General features: G+C 47.1%; 1 protein-coding gene across 1 annotated transcript in view; it reads left to right on the forward strand.

Moving 5' to 3' along the window:
- LOC139576722 (oxysterol-binding protein 2-like) overlaps nt 1-19,465 on the forward strand; it is a gene marked incomplete in the record, with an annotated part of 114,498 nt that overhangs the window by 40,148 nt on the left and 54,885 nt on the right. The window contains 2 exon segments of the mRNA XM_071403096.1: nt 10,877-11,130; nt 15,257-15,382. Of these exon segments, the coding sequence (XP_071259197.1) occupies nt 10,877-11,130; nt 15,257-15,382 (380 nt within the window).

Here is a 19,465-nt window from a genome sequence, read left to right on the forward strand (position 1 = left end):
TTGTCTATGTTGAACGTTTGTAGCCTGTGTGTGTGCACTACGTTTATAGCGTCACGGTCGTTTGTTGTTTTTTTTGTTAGTTTGTTAAAGTGTTTCGTGTCGTGTTCATTCATCTTCATTAATAAAGAGAAGATGTATCAATATCACGCTGCGCCTTGGTCTGTCTCTCCACACGATCGTGACAGAATTACCCACCACAGGATCAAGCAGCGTGACAAGCGGCAACAGGAGCAAGGCATCAAGGATTCTTGGACATGGAAAGGGACCTTGGGCTCAACCTGGAGAATATCGCTGTCCCAAAGCTGAGCTGGAGGCAGCGAAAGCAGAGAGGCGGCGATATGAGGAGGCAGCACGGAGGCAAGGCTGGAAGCCCGTGAGTACTACCCAAAAAATTCTTGGGGGGGGAGGGGGCTAGGAGGTAGTGGGCCGAGGGCAGGTAGGAGACCTGCGCCCACTTCCCAGGCTAACCGTGGAGAGCGGGAGTACGGGCAGACACCGTGTTACGCAGTAGAGCGCACGGTGTCTCCTGTACGTGTGCATAGCCCAGTGCGGGTTATTCCACCTCCCCGCACTGGTAGGGCTAGATTGAGCATTGAGCCAAGTGCCATGAAGCCGGCTCTACCTATCTGGCCACCAGTGCGTCTCCTCGGGCCGGCTTACATGGCACCAGCCTTACGCATGGTGTCCCCGGTTCGCCTACATAGCCCGGTGCGGGTTATTCCACCTCCCCGCACTGGTCGGGCGACGGGGAGCATTCAACCAGGTAAGGTTGGGCAGGCTCAATGCTCAAGGGAGCCAGTACGCCTGCACGGTCCGGTATTTCCGGCGCCACCTCCCCGCCCCAGTCCAGTTCCACCAGTGCCTACACCACGCACCAGGCTTCCAGTGTGTCTCCAGAGCCCTGTTCCTCCTCCACGCACTCGTCCAATGGTGCGTGTCTCCAGCCCATTACCACCAGTGCCTACGCCACGCACCAAGCCTCCTGTGCGTCTCCAGAGTCCTGTGCATCCTGTTGCTGCTCCCCGCACTAGCCTTGAAGTGCGTGTTCCCAGCCCGGTACCACCAGTGCCGGCACCACGCACTAGGCCTAATGTGCGTCTCCAGGGTCCAGTATGCCCTGTTCCTTCTCCCCGCACTAGCCTTGAGATGCGTGTCCCCAGCCCGGTACCACCAGTTCCGGCACCACGCACCAGGCCTACAGTGCGCCTCATACGGCCAGAGCCATCCGTCTCCCCAGCGCCATCTGAGCCATCCGTCTCCCCAGCGCCATCTGAGCCGTCCGTCTCCCCAGCGCCATCTGAGCCGTCCGTCTCCCCAGCGCCATCTGAGCCGTCCGTCTCCCCAGCGCCATCTGAGCCGTCCGTCTCCCCAGCGCCATCTGAGCCGTCCGTCTCCCCAGCGCCATCTGAGCCGTCCGTCTCCCCAGCGCCATCTGAGCCGTCCGTCTCCCCAGCGCCATCTGAGCCGTCCGTCTCCCCAGCGCCATCTGAGCCGTCCGTCTCCCCAGCGCCATCTGAGCCGTCCGTCTCCCCAGCGCCATCTGAGCCGTCCGTCTCCCCAGCGCCATCTGAGCCGTCCGTCTCCCCAGCGCCATCTGAGCCGTCCGTCTCCCCAGCGCCATCTGAGCCGTCCGTCTCCCCAGCGCCATCTGAGCCGTCCGTCTCCCCAGCGCCATCTGAGCCGTCCGTCTCCCCAGCGCCATCTGAGCCGTCCGTCTCCCCAGCGCCATCTGAGCCGTCCGTCTCCCCAGCGCCATCTGAGCCGTCCGTCTCCCCAGCGCCATCTGAGCCGTCCGTCTCCCCAGCGCCATCTGAGCCGTCCGTCTCCCCAGCGCCATCTGAGCCGTCCGTCTGTCCCGAGCCATTAGAGCCGCCCGTCTGTCCCGAGCCGTCAGAGCCGTTCGTCAGTCCGGAGCCGCTAGAGCCGCCAACCAGACAGGATCCGCCAGAGCCGCCAACCAGACAGGATCCGCCAGAGCCGCCAACCAGACAGGATCCGCCAGAGCCGCCAACCAGACAGGATCCGCCAGAGCCGCCAACCAGACAGGATCCGCCAGAGCCGCCAACCAGACAGGATCCGCCAGAGCCGCCAACCAGACAGGATCCGCCAGAGCCGCCAACCAGACAGGATCCGCCAGAGCCGCCAACCAGACAGGATCCGCCAGAGCCGCCAGCCAGACAGGAGCAGCCAGATCCGTCAGCCAGCCATGAGCAGCCAGATCCGTCAGCCAGCCATGAGCAGCCAGATCCGTCAGCCAGCCATGAGCAGCCAGATCCGTCAGCCAGCCATGAGCAGCCAGATCCGTCAGCCAGCCATGAGCAGCCAGATCCGTCAGCCAGCCAGGATCCGCCAGAGCCGTCAGCCAGCCAGGATCCGCCAGAGCCGTCAGCCAGCCAGGATCCGCCATTTAGTCCGGGGCTGCCCCTTAGTCCGGGGCTGCCCCTTAGTCCGGGGCTGCCCCTTAGTCCGGGGCTGCCCCTTAGTCCGGTGCTGCCCCTGAATCCAGTGGGGTTAAGTTGGAGGGTGTACATTTGGAGGAGGCTACGAAAGCGGGTAGTGACTATGGTGGGGTGGGGACCACGACCAGTACCAGAGCCGCCACCATGGACAGACGCCCACCCAAACCCTCCCATAGACTTTATGCTGGTGCGTCCGGAGTTCGCACCTTAAGGGGGGGGTTATGTCACACCCTGGCCTTAGTTATCTTTGTTTTCATTAGTATTTTAGTTAGGTCAGGGTGTGACATGGGTTAGTATGTGTTTTTGTATTGTCTAGTGTGGTTTGTATGGTTGAGGGGGTTTCATAGAGTAGATGGGGTTGTGTTCAGTGTAGGTGTTTAGAATTGTCTATGGTTGAGTGTAGTTGTTTAGGAAAGTCTATGGTTGCCTGATTTGGTTCTCAATCAGAGACAGCTGGTTATTGTTGTCTCTGATTGGGAGCCATATTTAAGGTAGCCATAGGCTTTAGGTGTTTGTGGGTAATTGTCTATGTTGAACGTTTGTAGTGTGTGTGTGTGTGTGTGCGTGTGTGTGTGTGTGTGCACTACGTTTATAGCTTCACGGTCGTTTGTTGTTTTTTTGTTAGTTTGTTAAAGTGTTTCGTGTCGTGTTCATTCATCTTCATTAATAAAGAGAAGATGTATCAATATCACGCTGCGCCTTGGTCTGTCTCTCCACACGATCGTGACATTGAGTCTCTACTTGGTATATATGCAGCTGAGTGGAGCTGAGCTCTGATAGTATTTCTGCAGTGGGATCATTGTAATGGGTTCTCTAAAAAAACACGGCATTGAATACCAATTAGTGTCGCTGCAAATGTTATTTGGTACTGTATCGTTAGCTTTTATCTGATTTATGCACCGAAGACATTATTTTTATCATGATGATCTGTTAATTATCATCTCATTATTACCTTATCATTATCACCTGTCAGTGTGATAGTACCGCATCACTCTGCCAATTACACAGCCATCGGTCTCTCTCTCCCTACCTCTCTCCCTATCTCACTCTCTCTCTGTCAGACCAGAGATGGACAGACCAGGGAAGGGATAAATGAGCACTTTGCATGCTAAAAAGGATGTGTAGGGAATGGGAGGTTTGAGGTTGGGGCAACCTAGTCAGATACAGTGGGCTCCAAAATTACTGGCAGTGCACAAACACTTTAAAAAATATAAACAATATAATTATAGAGAAACTCAAAATACCAACATGTGAGAAATACAGTACTTTATTAATGTTTCAGTGGAACCCAGCAAAATCATTTGTTGATTTAATTAAAAATCAATGTCCTCCAAATTAAGGTTTCACAATTAATGGCACCCTTAAAGATTATTGTAAATAACATCTACCAAAATTAAACCAGGAATTCAATTCCACTTATTTAAGTTTATCTTAGTCTTACAGTACTATATTGAGCCATAAAAAATATATATCTGCCATAAAAAAATGAGGTACCACTCATGCAATATCCCTTTGTCATCCAACACCATAAAGGAAACAAAAGAACTGGCATTTCAAAAGAGACAGCTGGTCGTAGACCTTCATAAATCTGGTAATGGCTACAAGAAGATCCACAAAGGCTTGAATATACCACTGAGCACTGTCAGGGCATTTTGTTTTTAAAATGTTAAAGATATGGAACAGTTGAAAACCTCATGGTTAGAGGATGCAAATTCATTTTGCCCCCCAGGATTGAGGGAGGAGGATGGTGAGAGAAGCAGCAAAATCCCCAAGAATCACTATGAAAGAATTGCAGGCCTTGGTGGCGTCTTGGGGTCACCAGGTTTCAAAAAGCACCATCAGACGCCACCTCCACAACCACAGGCTCTTTGGAAGGGTTGCCAGAAGAAAGCCCTTTCTGACCCCAAGACACATACGCAAGCATTACCTACTCATTACAACGCTGTGTGTACCTTGGGGCTGCTAGCCATGTGTCTTGTATTTTCGATGGGTTCGCTGATCAACCACTCATATTCTGTAATCTAATGCGGTTTAAATTGTTCTGGCTTCCTTTTTAAAATGCCTTTCCCTTTGTTTGATATTCAATACCAATTCCTCTGCAGGCCTACATTTTTGATAGATGATCAGTCATGATAATGACTTTATGATGCTGAGATTCTTACTGGGCAACGATTCTTTCCTTCCTCTTTCCTTCATCGCTGGCTCACTACCAAAACGAGTTCACTTTTTTGAAATCGCTAGAAACATTCCAGCCTTAGTTCTACATCCTAGTGTGAAAGCTCTCATTAAGCAAATAATAGTCTACCAGTAATACCCCTGTGGGATTTTATCCCATGAAACCATTGTTTCTGTTCCCAGCAGGTATAGCCTCTCCCAGTAGCTGTGAGGTGAGTGTGGCAATGATGTTAAGGTGGGTTGACTGTTATTATGAGATGCCAGGATTCAGATTGCATGCCTGAGGTTCCGGAAAGGCAATTAGTAATGCAGACACCCTGCTGTAAGCAGATCCTCCACTAAACAAATAGGCCTAGTTCTTGGTGCATGTGACAGTTTATTTTTAAGTTCTATTACTTGGCTGGTGAACTCCTTGGCAGAATGAGGGTGAATAATGATAGCAAGTCTTCGCTGCAGAGTTCCTTTACTTTACCTGCTCCTAACTTCTGTTACATTCAAGAGTTCCTAACTTACATGCCCCAAAACACCTGTCCCAAACGTATAGCTCCGCTTTTCCAACACCTCCGTTAGGGAGTGGTAGACAATAATAGAGGGTTATCAGTGACCTACTAACAATCACGCCAAAGCAATAATTGCTCTTGACCTAAAATTATCCTCTCTATATAGCAACAAGGACAGTTCAGATTTAATACATTTATTGTCTGCTCATAAATGATTTAAGACCATACCCTGGCCATATCCTGTTCCTGATGGTCTATGTATTCCTCCCCTACAGCCCCACTCAGGCCTCTCAGTCCAGGGGGGCTTTGGGACATCCTGACTTTATCCTGCTTGCGTCGCTGTAATTTCAGCCTGTTTATACAGTGCCTTCGGAAAGTATTCAGACCCCTTGACTTTTTCCACATTTTGTTACGTTACAGCCTTATTCTAAAATTGATTAAATTGTTTTTTCCTCATCAATCTACGCACAATACCCCATAATGACAAATCTCTCTGTACTTTTTTCTTTTTTTTTGCTAGTTTGTAAAAATACAAAAAACGGAAATATCACATTTACATAAGTATTCAGACCCTTTACTCAGTACTTTGTTGAAGCATCTTTGGCAGCGATTACAGCATAGAGTATTCTTGGGTATGACGCTACAAGCCTGGCACACCTGTATTTTGGGAGTTTCTCCCATTCTTCTTTGCAGATCCTCTCAAGCTCTGTCAGGTTGGATGGGGAGCGTTGCTGCACAGCTATTTTCAGGTCTCTCCAGAGATGTTCAGGTCCGGGCTCTAGCTGAATCTCTCAAGGATATTCAGAGACTTGTCCCGAAGCTACTCCTGCACTGTCTTGGCTGTGTGCTTAGGGTTGTTGTCCTGTCGGAAGGTGAACCTTCGCCCCAGTCTCAGGTCCTGAGCACTCTGGAGCAGGTTTTCATCAAGGATCTCTCTGTACTTTGCTCTGTTCATATTTGCCTCGATCCTGACTAGTCTCCCAGTCCCAGGGGCTGAAAAACATCCCCATAGCATGATGCTGCCACCACCATGCTTCACGGTAGGGATGGTGCCAGGTTTTAATCCAGACGTGACGATTGGCATTCAGGCCAAAGAGTTCAATCTTGGTTTCATCAGATCAGAGAATCTTGTTTCTCATGGTCTGAGAGTCTTTAGGTGCCTTTTGGCAAACTCCAAGGGGGCTGTCATGTGCCTTTTACTGAAGAGTGGCTTCCGTCTGGCCACTTTACCATAAAGGCCTGATTGTTGGAGTGCTGCAAAGATGGTTGTCCTTCTGGAAGTTTCTTCCATCTCCACAGAGGAACTCTATAGCTCTGTCAGAGTGATCATCAGGTTCTTGGTCACCACCGTGACCAAGGCCCTTCTCCTCCGATTGCTCAGTTTGGCCGGGCAGCAAGCTCTAGGAAGAGTCTGGGTGGCTCCAAATATCTTCCATTTAAAAATGATGAAGGCCACTGTGCACTGTCAACTGTGGGACCTTATATAGACAGGTGTGTGCCTTTCCAAATCATGTCCAATCAATTTAATTTACAACAGGTGGACTCCAATCAAGTTGTAGAAACATATCAAGGATGATCAATGGAAACAGGATGCCCCTGAGCTCAATTTCGAGTCTCATAGCAAAGGGGCTGAATACTTATGTAAATAAGGTATTTCTGTTTTTTATTTGAAATACATTTGCAAAAATGTCTAAAAACTGTTTTCACTTTGTCTTTATGGGGTATTGTGTGTAGATTGCTACGGAATTTTTTGTATTTAATCCATTTTAGAATAAGGCTGTAACGTAACAAAATGTGGAAAAAGTCAAGGGGTCTGAATACTTTCCGAAGGCACTTAGCATTGTGGATCAGGACCGCAGACATTGCTGTCGTGGCAGCCATGCCATGCCATTCCCCAACCATGGCCAGTGCCAAGGCATACCCTGCTGCCCCATAAAGAGAGGAGGATGGGAGGGTGTTGATGTTGGAGTGTTTCTTCGGTGTTGGATTCTAGGGGCTATATTAATCCCCTTCATCCTACCTGGGGGGATCTCTCTGCTCTGCCAACTTTCCACTCAAGTTGTCTCTGCTCAAACCTTACTTACTTGACTTAGGCCTTATCCTCTTTGCCCCCTTTGGAGCATAGGACATCCATCATGGTTCTCCACCTCACTCTTTTCCCCGCTCTACCCTGCTGTATCCTATAGTATTATATAGGCTATACAATAGTAGGCAGTGAGTCTCTCCATAGTCATGCCTCACCAAACATAGACCTATTATTCCCCTTTCGTCTCCGTGGTGCCTCCTGCCCTAACTGAGCCTAACTACTCTAACTGTAGGCTAATTCAATTCCAGGTCTGGGAGATTGTCATGCGTAGGGTTATTCTGGGTTCCAGTCTTTGTCACTGTTTGTGCCGGGCTGGACTGTCTAGCTCTGCCTGGTTTTGTGTTTTCCTTTGGCTGGACAGTTTTGTCTCTCTGTGCTTCTGCACACAGCGTGGCCATTCAGCAAGCTCACGCATTACATCACCTGGTCTGCACAGTCAGTCGCTGTGTGTCTAAACTGGTTCTGCCTGCTCACTGGTCACTGCCCACTGGGTGAAGATGGCGGTCCAAGGGTGCAGACATGGTGAGAGCCTTCGTCTTTCTTTTCCTGTCTTGTGTTTCCTCGCCCTGCCTACTCTCTTTTCTCTCCTCCCTCTCCCTGGACGTCTCCTCTTACAAATAGGAGGGTTTGTCTTCCCATCTTTAGGGATTACTGGAGGACAATTGATCAGCACGAAGAGAGACGTCTTGTGTTGTCATTGTTCAGTCTCTTTAACACTACCAAACAGTTAGGAGCAGAGTTATTTTTGTGGTCGATTTTGTGACTAGTCATATGTTGGTCTTGGTTTGTCATGATTGCCTTTTGTTGTGGTTGCCATTTCTTGTTATTATTTGAGGAGACTGTCTGTTGGTAGCATGTCATTCTGCCAGATCAGATTGTGGTAATTACCAAGGCTCCAGACTGTCAGCAGACATACAGCCCACTGGCCTGTGACTGAAACTGAGTCGCTTTAATACACTTACTGCCTGGTTCTCACTGCTTATGGTGCTGCTGCCTGTCTCTATGTAGAAGTAGAAACGGGGTAGCAGCGCCTTCCAGGCTTTGTTGTCAGTAACGTGTGCATGTGAGGGCTGCTGGGTTTTGGCGTCTCCGGCGTGTTGTAAATGTGTTTATCAGTAGGTTTGGTCACTTGCTCTGTGAGGTCAGAATGAGCTGCCATGTTGCTAGTGGGAGTGTGGAAGTGTAATTGCCTATGTGGCATCTTCCTCTGCAAGCTAAATGGACACTTTCACACCAAGTGACATGCTTTGGACATTCTAGGGCTAGGCTGTGCATGATTACTCCCTGATATAGCAGAGATTAAGATTAGGAGGAGAAGACTAAGAGAGGAAGAACAGAAGAGGACTGACAGACAGAAAAGTATGTCGATTCTGGAATAGTTTGTTAAGAAGGGAGAGTGAGACCACAAGAAATAATACAAGTAGTAGGGACAGGAAGCTAAGAGAGGATAAGGGTGGTCGACGAAAAGCTGAAATACCTTCAGAAATGATCTGAATGTAACTGTCAATTTAACATCATTCTTCCATGTCTTCCTGGAACCTGGGGTGATAGTATGTTTCCTGATGGATTCTAGGCTGAATCAACAACCCCTCGCTTCTCGTGTTGAGAGAATCTTCGCTCCTTTCAGAAATGTGAAAGACCCTCCTGTCTACTCAATAACCTGCCAGAGCTGTAGAGGCTGTTTTCCAAGGCTCCAAAGTCCAGGCAGTGGAACAAGGGCTCTAGTGTTGAGGGTGATGATACCTTACCTCAGGTTTTAACTTACTCCAATAAGTCACATGTCTGCTGTGAAAAGGTTCATTTTAGTTCCTATACATACAGTACTGTAGCTTGTAACTCAAAACACACAAATGTGCATGAACCCACTGCCACTATAATGCACACATTACCAACACATAATACCGTAAATATGATTTCTCTGTTACTATTGTCCAACTTGTTATGTTATGCTTAATATAGTACATATCATCTTCAAACCAATTCCCATAATAGTAAAATCTGCTGGCATGCAGACAACAAACACACGGTCACTTTGTGCAACTTGGCTTAAGAAAACAGTGGAGAATAAACATTTGAATTGTTAAGTGCCTTGCTCAAGGGCACATCAAAATTATTTTCGCCTTGGGGATTCAAACCAGCGACCTCTCGTTTACTGGCCAATGCTCTAACCTCTAGGCCACCTCTGATTTGACTCAATAAATCATCTGTTCTACCCTGACATTTAAAGGGTGTGTGTTTGTGGAAACGCATGGTCTTGATGTGGTTTCTCTGGAACAGATAGGCTAACCAGCCTCTCTCTGATCAAGTCATATTTTGTTGCCCTAAGGTTGCTTTACTTTATATCTTACTCTTCATGATGGTGGCCACCACCAGGGTCATTGCACTGACTGTTAAATCCATCCGATCCCAGAGGATTTCCAATAACGCCTGGGTGGGCTATATCGGGTTCTGTGTATGACCTGGTGGGTATTTCTGTCCCCAGTGAGAGTGTGTATAATGTTCGGACAGACGCTGACACACTGATCTCATATGTTCAGAGTGGCCCTGAGTAACCTCTCCACTGTCGCCACACTTCACTACGACAGAAGTCACCACTGCAGCAGAGCAGGGGCCCACGGAGGGAATGGAAGACTGCCTCATGTAAATACCCTGACTCGGCTTAAATACATTTGTTCTGCTTCCAATGGTTTCACCATTGTCTGTCTCTGGAATGGGGCCATTAAGAGAGAGATGTGTGCGTCTCGGTCTGATTGTGTGTTTGTCTAAGTCTGCGTGTCTGCATGTGTGCCTTTGTGTTAGTAAGTGGAAGTGAAACTGGAAACCAGCTGTAAAATCCAGCCAAAGATCATAGCAATTAACACACATTTTATCAGTGGAAGTTATTACTATTAAATTTCATTTTTATAGTATATCTGAATCTCTTCGTGGTTAAGTCATAAATAACCCTGCGTATTTTTGATGCAAACCTGTCCTTCTATTCGTTCCGTCCGTGTGTGTGTGTGTGTGTGTGTGTGTGTGTGTGTGTGTGTGTGTGTGTGTGTGTGTGTGTGTGTGTGTGTGTGTGTGTGTGTGTGTGTGTGTGTGTGTGTGTGTGTGTGTGTGTGTGTGTGTGTGTGTGTGTGTGTGTGTGTGTGTGTGTGTGTGTGTGTGTGTGTGTGTGTGTGTGTGTGTGTGTGTGTGTGTGTGCGTGTGCGCATACGTTTGTGTACCTCTTTTGGAATGTGATGAATCTGTAACCAAGCAGAGCAATCAGTCGACCATAGATTTGTCTCATTTAAGATCTCCAATCATATATTGAGGGGCATCCGTTGGCTGCCTGTCTGAATGAATTTAACACAGACTCTACTGCTGGTGAGCCCACTGCACTGTCCTCCATTGTATGTGTCTGTAGTATGTCATCCATGACAAATGACATGTCTTAGAGAGATCAATAAAGGGAGATGGAGTCATGAGTTCATGCAGCCCATCGGTATTGGGCTTAGAATATGGATTTTACATTTTAGATGAATTGATTCCAAATAGCATTCAGGGGATCATGTCTTGCTCATGTTGGTCGGTTTGTTTGTTGTCTGTCTCTCTGGTGAGCACCCTGCATCCCCGATTTCCCTCCTGTATTCCAGTCTCTTCTTATCTGACCTCTGACCTTCCCTCTGTAGATGACTCAGGGGACGAGGAGCCCACGACCCAGTCTGACCGCAGTGAGGGGATTCAGGGCACTCTGAAGACCCTGATCAGCAAGCTTGATGACCTCGGCACGTGTAACGACCTAATCGCCAAGCACGGGGCGGCCCTGCAGCGCTCTCTGAGTGAACTCGAGGCGCTGAGAGTCCCCGTGGAGGGAGGAGAGAAGGTCAAGGGCGTCAACGAGCGAGCCACCCTCTTCCGCATCACCTCGAATGCTATGATCAATGTGAGTAGTGAGACTTAAGGGTTCTACACATCTATCCAACTATAGCTAACCAACTATGGATGATACGTTAGGTCGTTTATTCCCAACTCAGACCAACCTCTACACGTTGAATAAGGACCAACTACGAGTGACTATGTCCAGCGGCAACCAACTGACGCTACACACCGGGCAAATTGTTTCCACAACCGTCCATAGACAGTTGGGTTGGCTGTAGTTGGGTAGATGTGTAGAAGCCTTTACATGGCAATGGTTAGGCCTACTGTGTGAAGGGTGACTAGCATTCTCAGGTCTATGGTATGATAGATGTGACAGGAAGGACACAGGTCAGCATTGTGTATATTGTAGTGGTCTGCTTAAGCTTCTTAAATGCTCTAGCAAATGTGACGAGAAAGGGAAAAACTTCTCAGGTGGTACCTCTTTCTAGCACTGACGTATTGTTTACAGTATGCCACCCATCCAGTTACAGTATGTTAGATATGTGCAGGGGTGTTGTTAGCATCGGAACTAGCTGTTCTGTTGCTATTGTCACCGTGACCACAGAGAGTCATTTCCATTGGCCAAGTGGTATTATAGTGGACTAGAGGGCAGAGGAGAGGAGAGGTCGGTACTGAAGGAGTGATACCGGATCAGGGCTGGTTGGGGAGGACAGGAATAGTCTTGCCCCAACCCCAAACCTCCCTGGACCCTCCCAGCCCAGAGACCTGAGCCCAGAGAGGAATCCCAGAGCCCCCTCTACCTCCACAAGACAGACATGCTCCTACAGGGGCCAGACGCTACACAGACAATCAGAAAAGGTTTGTGTGTCTCTTCTACTCCTCTGCTTTGATGTGTTTGACAATAAATAGCCTTGTTTTGTCTGGGCCACAGACTGCTATTTCTGTGGTGATGGGTGTCTGACACATGGGGAATGTTCCCATATCATTGGTCACTGGCAGGTGGGATAGTGTAGCCAGGGCACATGTACATTTGACATTTTAAACCTGGCTTGAAGCTTGAACTGATACTGTGAGTAATGATGGTGTGGGTGTGTTTGCTCAGTTGAATGAGAATCAACCAAGTAATCCACAGGAGTTCAGCCCCATTTAGAGTGTGCTAAATATGTGTGGAGAAGTCTGCACTTTTATCACGGATTTTGTAGTCTTCCCTCTAAAGGATGAGCTTTTTTTTCTGCACACAGTTAATTACTGTTTTAATTAATTGGAGTGGGAACTGAAAGTTACTGGACAGGCAATAAAACATGCCCTGTTGGATTTCCTATCTCTCACTGTTAGATCTGGAGACGGTGTGGGGAAAGTGCTGCTTCAGGTTGGTTTTATGCAAAGGAAGGGGGAGTAGAGAGCCTAGCTATTTGGTCACAGCTACAGTTGTTGTACCCTTTTTGTTTGCATTAGCATTTGGCTTGTGATGCTGTAACGCTCTGAGTGTCGGGAGGTGCGAAGTCAGACGCAGGAACAGCAGAGCTTCAATATGTTGAGTCTTTTAATACTCAACTTGCAAACGCAATGTCCAACACGGACGTACTGGGTGTCACACACAACGGTCCAACGACACGATAAACAAACCCAGTCCACAATAATAACATCCACTCCCGAAATCCAAAAGCCACAATGAAACAATCCCGCACAAAGAAGCGTACGGGCTGGCTGACTAATAAAGCCACACTAATTAACAATTAACTGAACACAGGTGATACAAATAAACACATAAGGAGGGGGAGGAAAAAGAGTCAGTGGCAGCTAGTAGGCCGGTGACGACGACCGCCGAGCGCCACCCGAACGGGAAGGAGAGCCTGCCTCGGTTGAAGTCGTGACAGATGCAGGTTGATATTTACACTTACATCATTTAGCAGACACTCTTATCCAGAGCAACTTACAGTAGGGAGTGCATACATTTTCACATTTCTTTGTACTGGTACCCCATGGGTATCGAACCCACAACCCTGGCGGTGCAAGCGCCATGCTCCACCAACTGAGCTATACGGGACCATATGTCACCAACACTGCCCTTTTTCTTCACTAACTTGGGGGTTGGAGGTGGTTGAGCGATGTTGGTCTGACCCTGAAGAGAAGCTTGGGCACTGGTTCATTTAGGGGTGACGTAACTCACGTGTTGTGTGCCAGTGGGGAGGCCTGTGGATTGGTGTGACTGCTGTGTCGGTGAGGTGGCACAAGTGTGTGTTTGAGTTGTTGCGTGCGTGCGTTTGCACAAGTTTGCAATGGGTTCCCCTTTCCATTTAATGTTATCTAGCCATATGAAACCTCGAAGGAAAGTGACACTCACCCAATCGGGCTCATTCTGTAAAGTGAATCAGGACATTTTATTCAGCACTGACTAAAATATGTTAAACCTGCTTGATTTTCATCATTATTCTTTTCACTACAGTTCAGACATGATATTCCCCAACCGGAAGTTATATGCAGCAGTCTGTTTAAAAAATAGATTCAGCAGAAAAAATGTGGAAGCAAAGTCGGGTTGAAGTTGAGATTTAGTTTCATATGTGCCTGAAGAGCAGAAGGAAGTAAGTAGCTCCGTCACATGATTCACTTTCAGTCTGAATAGTAAAAACAGTACACTTCATACTTGACTGCTGAAGGTAAGAGGCTGTTATTTAGTTACAATAGGCTAACCCTGCTTGTCATTTGGCTGTGAATTGTAAAATCACTGAAACACTGAGTTTACACTTCTGGTTTTGGTGTCAGGTCATCAGCAAGTAAGTAGCCTAGTCCGAACCAGAACAGCCCGCAAAGCAGGAGACCTATTTCTGTAGCATGAGGCAGCTTGATGTACAAGAACACGCCGTGAACAGGACGTGGGACTCGGGCTCGTTGCTTGCCAGTTAGGCTAACGTGCAGCTCTCTGATTCATTCATGTGATAGGCTATACTGTTAGATCTAAACTCGTAACATGTTGATTGGTTGCGTGCACAACGCAGCACTTCAAAATAAACACCCTGTATATTCAGATATATTTTTACCAAAGCACCATGTAGGTTAATGGTCTCCTAGTTCTGCATCTCTATTCTAAATGGTGGTGGGTTGGTGTGAAATATTCTATTATTTTGAGCTACAGGCTCAGTGGGGGGGATATATAGAACCCTGTCATGTCCCTGTTCCCTCTGTCTGAGGCCGATATGTCCTATCTGTGCAGCCCACTGATCTGAGAGGACACAGATTATCTGTGCTCTGTGACACGCGTGGCCCTCAGCTACACACCACAGCCAGAACGATGGCCAAGTGGTTTCAGCTAGCCAATGGCCTGTGGCACCGGGACCAAAGAGGTTTTTAATGGGTGAATGCTGAACAGGATACTGCACTGACTGCATAACAATGTGCTCATAGGTTCAGAGCACTCAGTGGTTGTGTAGATTTGAGGACAAGGAAGTCCATGGATGGATATACAGTATAGACAGGTTTGTCAGGGTAGACTGTTTAGGCTAGTTGTTTGACCATTCACCCTGGTACGTACTTGGGGAAAGAGTGGTAGCCTGCAGGACTGACGTGTTTCTGCTTTCTCCACGGTTTTCTTATCACAGTGTGTGTCCCATTGACCTCCCAGAACATTCTGTGGTCAGACATGATGTAGTTGGGGAACATGCTGACACATTCTACTTGTATGTTTTGATCTATAGTAAGATCCCTGTTTCGCCAATAATGCCAAGACCACAGTCGTAACTCAGAAGACCTTTTATGACTTGCCCTGTGTTCACTTTCTTTTATCCAAGGGTTTTGCCTGTGGATAAACGTTCCCTCTCTGATGCAATAGTGTGGAAACTCAGAGCCTGCCCCTAAGACATGATTTAATATGCACACAGTAGCTGACACTCATGAGAGAGGCGAAGAGATATAAGTCATTCTCAAGATGTTGATGATAGTGCTAACGGTGGTCTAAATACTGACAGTAGTCAGTATAGAATACATTTTATGATAAACAGCTGGAAGGAAAACTGATTTCCTTCCACCAGTCAAGAAAGGACCTGGTAGCCTTAAACATCTACAAATCCACAAGATAAATATCCTTGTGTGCATATTTGACTCTTTCATGATTACATGCCTCTACTCCTGATCTTCTGTCTGACATCCCGTGTTTGATGTGTGTCTGTGTGCTATGTTGTGTTTGTGATGATTAGGCGTGTCGGGACTTCCTGGACCTAGCGGAGACCCACAGCAGGAGATGGCAGCGGGCGCTGCAGTATGAGAGAGAGCAGCGTATTCACCTGGAGGAGACCATAGAGCAGCTAGCCAAGCAGCACAACAGTCTGGAGAGAGCCTGGAGAGAGGCCCCCACACTGTCCGCCAACACGCCCAGCGCCCCCACCACAGAGAAGGGTAAGGCACACAGTCGGCCCCTTAGTATTGCCCCTTAGTCCTTAGACTAACAGAACTCTGTTTATTTAGAGAAATAGACCATCTTGGGGAAATATGAAATTGTAAGCCATGTCAGATGGTTTTGAATTATATTGTCTCTGTATTAGACTGGAAGATACATTTCTCATGAGAGTAGTATTCAAATGGACACAATCACTCCTCACCTTTCCTTTGTGAAAGCCATTCTAGCGTAAAAGAGTAAGCCGTGTATCACACAGGAATGGATATATTATATTTTGTCAATCTGAGGTTGTATTGAAGTTGGAGTTTTTGCTTCCCTTCTCGTCTGGAATCAAGTTCAGTTCTTAGTTAGCCTACAGGGACGTTACCTATTAAAGACTAATGTTCTTTATTAATCTCCATGAGCATTTGATTAGCTACCCAACCTTCCTTTCCCCTCCACAAATCATGTGACTACTGCTGCACCAGTATAGAGCAGGGTGTGTGTTACATATTGCTTTACTGTGTGTGTGTTTGTGTGTGCTTTTGTGTGTGTGTTCTCTCTCTCGGTAGGGAGTGAGAGGCTGCAGAAAGGGGAGGCGAGTGATGAAGATGAGGATACAGAATACTTTGACGCCATGGAGGACTCCCCTGCCTTTATCACAGTGACCGCCACTGAGAACACACAGCACAGGTCAGTCTCACCCTATGGCCTGTACAGTACACTCAATGGCTGGCCTACGTCTGCCTTTCACATCCACCTCAATGGATCATGGCAGTTTAGTTTGGTATTAGTTGAGTATAAGACGGATTCGGTGTGAATAGATTGTGATAAATACAAAGACTGGATGTCTTGATTGTGCCTGTTGATGGATTCTGTAGTGTTTACACCAGAACATCTGTCAAGCCCCAGAGCCACACAGTACACCTCATATTGCCTGTGTATGACTCATTCCTTTCATCAGCAGCTCAATAAACCACCAGCGCTAAAACTTCAGAACTTCTTTCCCTCTCTGTGCTCACAATCTATCACACACACACACACACACACACACACACACACACACACACACACACACACACACACACACACACACACACACACACACACACACACACACACACACACACACACACACAATGACTCATACCTGTTGTACGGTGGCAGTGTTGTCTGTCTGCAAGCATCCTTACCTGTCTGTTTTTAATGAGTGTCTGTCTGTCTTTACTGGACTGGCTCTGGCACTATTAACAGCTCAAGATGTTGTTGTCTCTATGATAAAAGACAGCTCATTCCCCTCACTGCTCCTCTACTAGGGAATAAACCACGGCCCGGCCACTTCTCTGTTTTGGACTTATTCTTTCATCTCCAAAATACTTTGGGTTTGTTATGTGTCTCAGTTGAAGAATTAGGGTAGTTGTTTTTTGCTGTCCTGTTTTACCAGAACACCTGTTGAGACACTATTTACACATATTCCTTTCCCCGTGAGGAGAATAGAATGTTTCTATTTCCCAGATACATATTCTGCTGCTCCTCTCCAATCAGAGACACATCTATCCACCTCTAACACAACAGCTCAGAGACACATCTATCCACCTCTAACACAACAGCTCAGAGACACATCTATCCACCTCTAACACAACAGCTCAGAGACACATCTCTCCACCTCCAACACAACAGTTCAGAGACACATCTATCCACCTCTAACACAACAGCTCAGAGACACATCTATCCACCTCTAACACAACAGCTCAGAGACACATCTATCCACCTCCAACACAACAGCTCAGAGACACATCTATCCACCTCCAACACAACAGCTCAGAGACACATCTATCCACCTCCAACACAACAGTTCAGAGACACATCTATCCACCTCTAACACAACAGCTCAGAGACACATCTATCCACCTCTAACACAACAGCTCAGAGACACATCTATCCACCTCTAACACAACAGTTCAGAGACACATCTATCCACCTCTAACACAACAGTTCAGAGACACATCTATCCACCTCTAACACAACAACTCAGACACATCTATCCACCTCCAACACAACAACTCAGACACATCTATCCACCTCCAACACAACAGCTCAGAGACACATCTATCCACCTCTAACACAACAGCTCAGAGACACATCTATCCACCTCTAACACAACAGTTCAGACACATCTATCCACCTCTAACACAACAGCTCAGAGACACATCTATCCACCTCTAACACAACAATTCAGAGACACATCTATCCACCTCTAACACAACAGCTCAGAGACACATCTATCCACCTCCAACACAACAGTTCAGAGACACATCTATCCACCTCTAACACAACAGCTCAGACACATCTATCCACCTCTAACACAACAGTTCAGAGACACATCTATCCACCTCTAACACAACAACTCAGACACATCTATCCACCTCTAACACAACAACTCAGAGACACATCTATCCACCTCTAACACAACAGCTCAGACACATCTATCCACCTCTAACACAACAGTTCAGAGACACATCTATCCACCTCTAACACAACAACTCAGACACATCTATCCACCTCCAACACAACAGTTCAGAGACACATCTATCCACCTCTAACACAACAGCTCAGAGACACATCTATCCACCTCTAACACAACAGCTCAGAGACACATCTATCCACCTCTAACACAACAACTCAGAGACACATCTATCCACCTCCAACACAACAGCTCAGAGACACATCTATCCACCTCTAACACAACAGCTCAGAGACACATCTATCCACCTCTAACACAACAGTTCAGACACATCTATCCACCTCTAACACAACAGCTCAGAGACACATCTATCCACCTCTAACACAACAATTCAGAGACACATCTATCCACCTCTAACACAACAGCTCAGAGACACATCTATCCACCTCCAACACAACAGTTCAGAGACACATCTATCCACCTCTAACACAACAACTCAGAGACACATCTATCCACCTCTAACACAACAGCTCAGACACATCTATCCACCTCTAACACAACAGTTCAGAGACACATCTATCCACCTCTAACACAACAACTCAGACACATCTATCCACCTCTAACACAACAACTCAGAGACACATCTATCCACCTCTAACACAACAGCTCAGACACATCTATCCACCTCTAACACAACAGTTCAGAGACACATCTATCCACCTCTAACACAACAACTCAGACACATCTATCCACCTCCAACACAACAGTTCAGAGACACATCTATCCACCTCTAACACAACAGCTCAGAGACACATCTATCCACCTCTAACACAACAGCTCAGAGACACATCTATCCACCTCTAACACAACAATTCAGAGACACATCTATCCACCTCTAACACAACAGCTCAGAGACACATCTATCCACCTCCAACACAACAGTTCAGAGACACATCTATCCACCTCTAACACAACAACTCAGAGACACATCTATCCACCTCTAACACAACAGCTCAGACACATCTATCCACCTCTAACACAACAGTTCAGAGACACATCTATCCACCTCCAACACAACAGTTCAGAGACACATCTATCCACCTCTAACACAACAGCTCAGAGACACATCTATCCACCTCTAACACAACAGCTCAGAGACACATCTATCCACCTCTAACACAACAGCTCAGAGACACATCTATCCACCTCCAACACAACAGTTCAGAGACACATCTATCCACCTCTAACACAACAACTCAGAGACACATCTATCCACCTCTAACACAACAGCTCAGACACATCTATCCACCTCTAACACAACAGTTCAGAGACACATCTATCCACCTCTAACACAACAACTCAGACACATCTATCCACCTCTAACACAACAACTCAGAGACACATCTATCCACCTCTAACACAACAGCTCAGACACATCTATCCACCTCTAACACAACAGTTCAGAGACACATCTATCCACCTCTAACACAACAACTCAGACACATCTATCCACCTCCAACACAACAGTTCAGAGACACATCTATCCACCTCTAACACAACAGCTCA

This window comes from Salvelinus alpinus, chromosome 5, assembly GCF_045679555.1.
Source record: "Salvelinus alpinus chromosome 5, SLU_Salpinus.1, whole genome shotgun sequence".
NCBI classification, from domain to species: domain Eukaryota; kingdom Metazoa; phylum Chordata; class Actinopteri; order Salmoniformes; family Salmonidae; genus Salvelinus; species Salvelinus alpinus.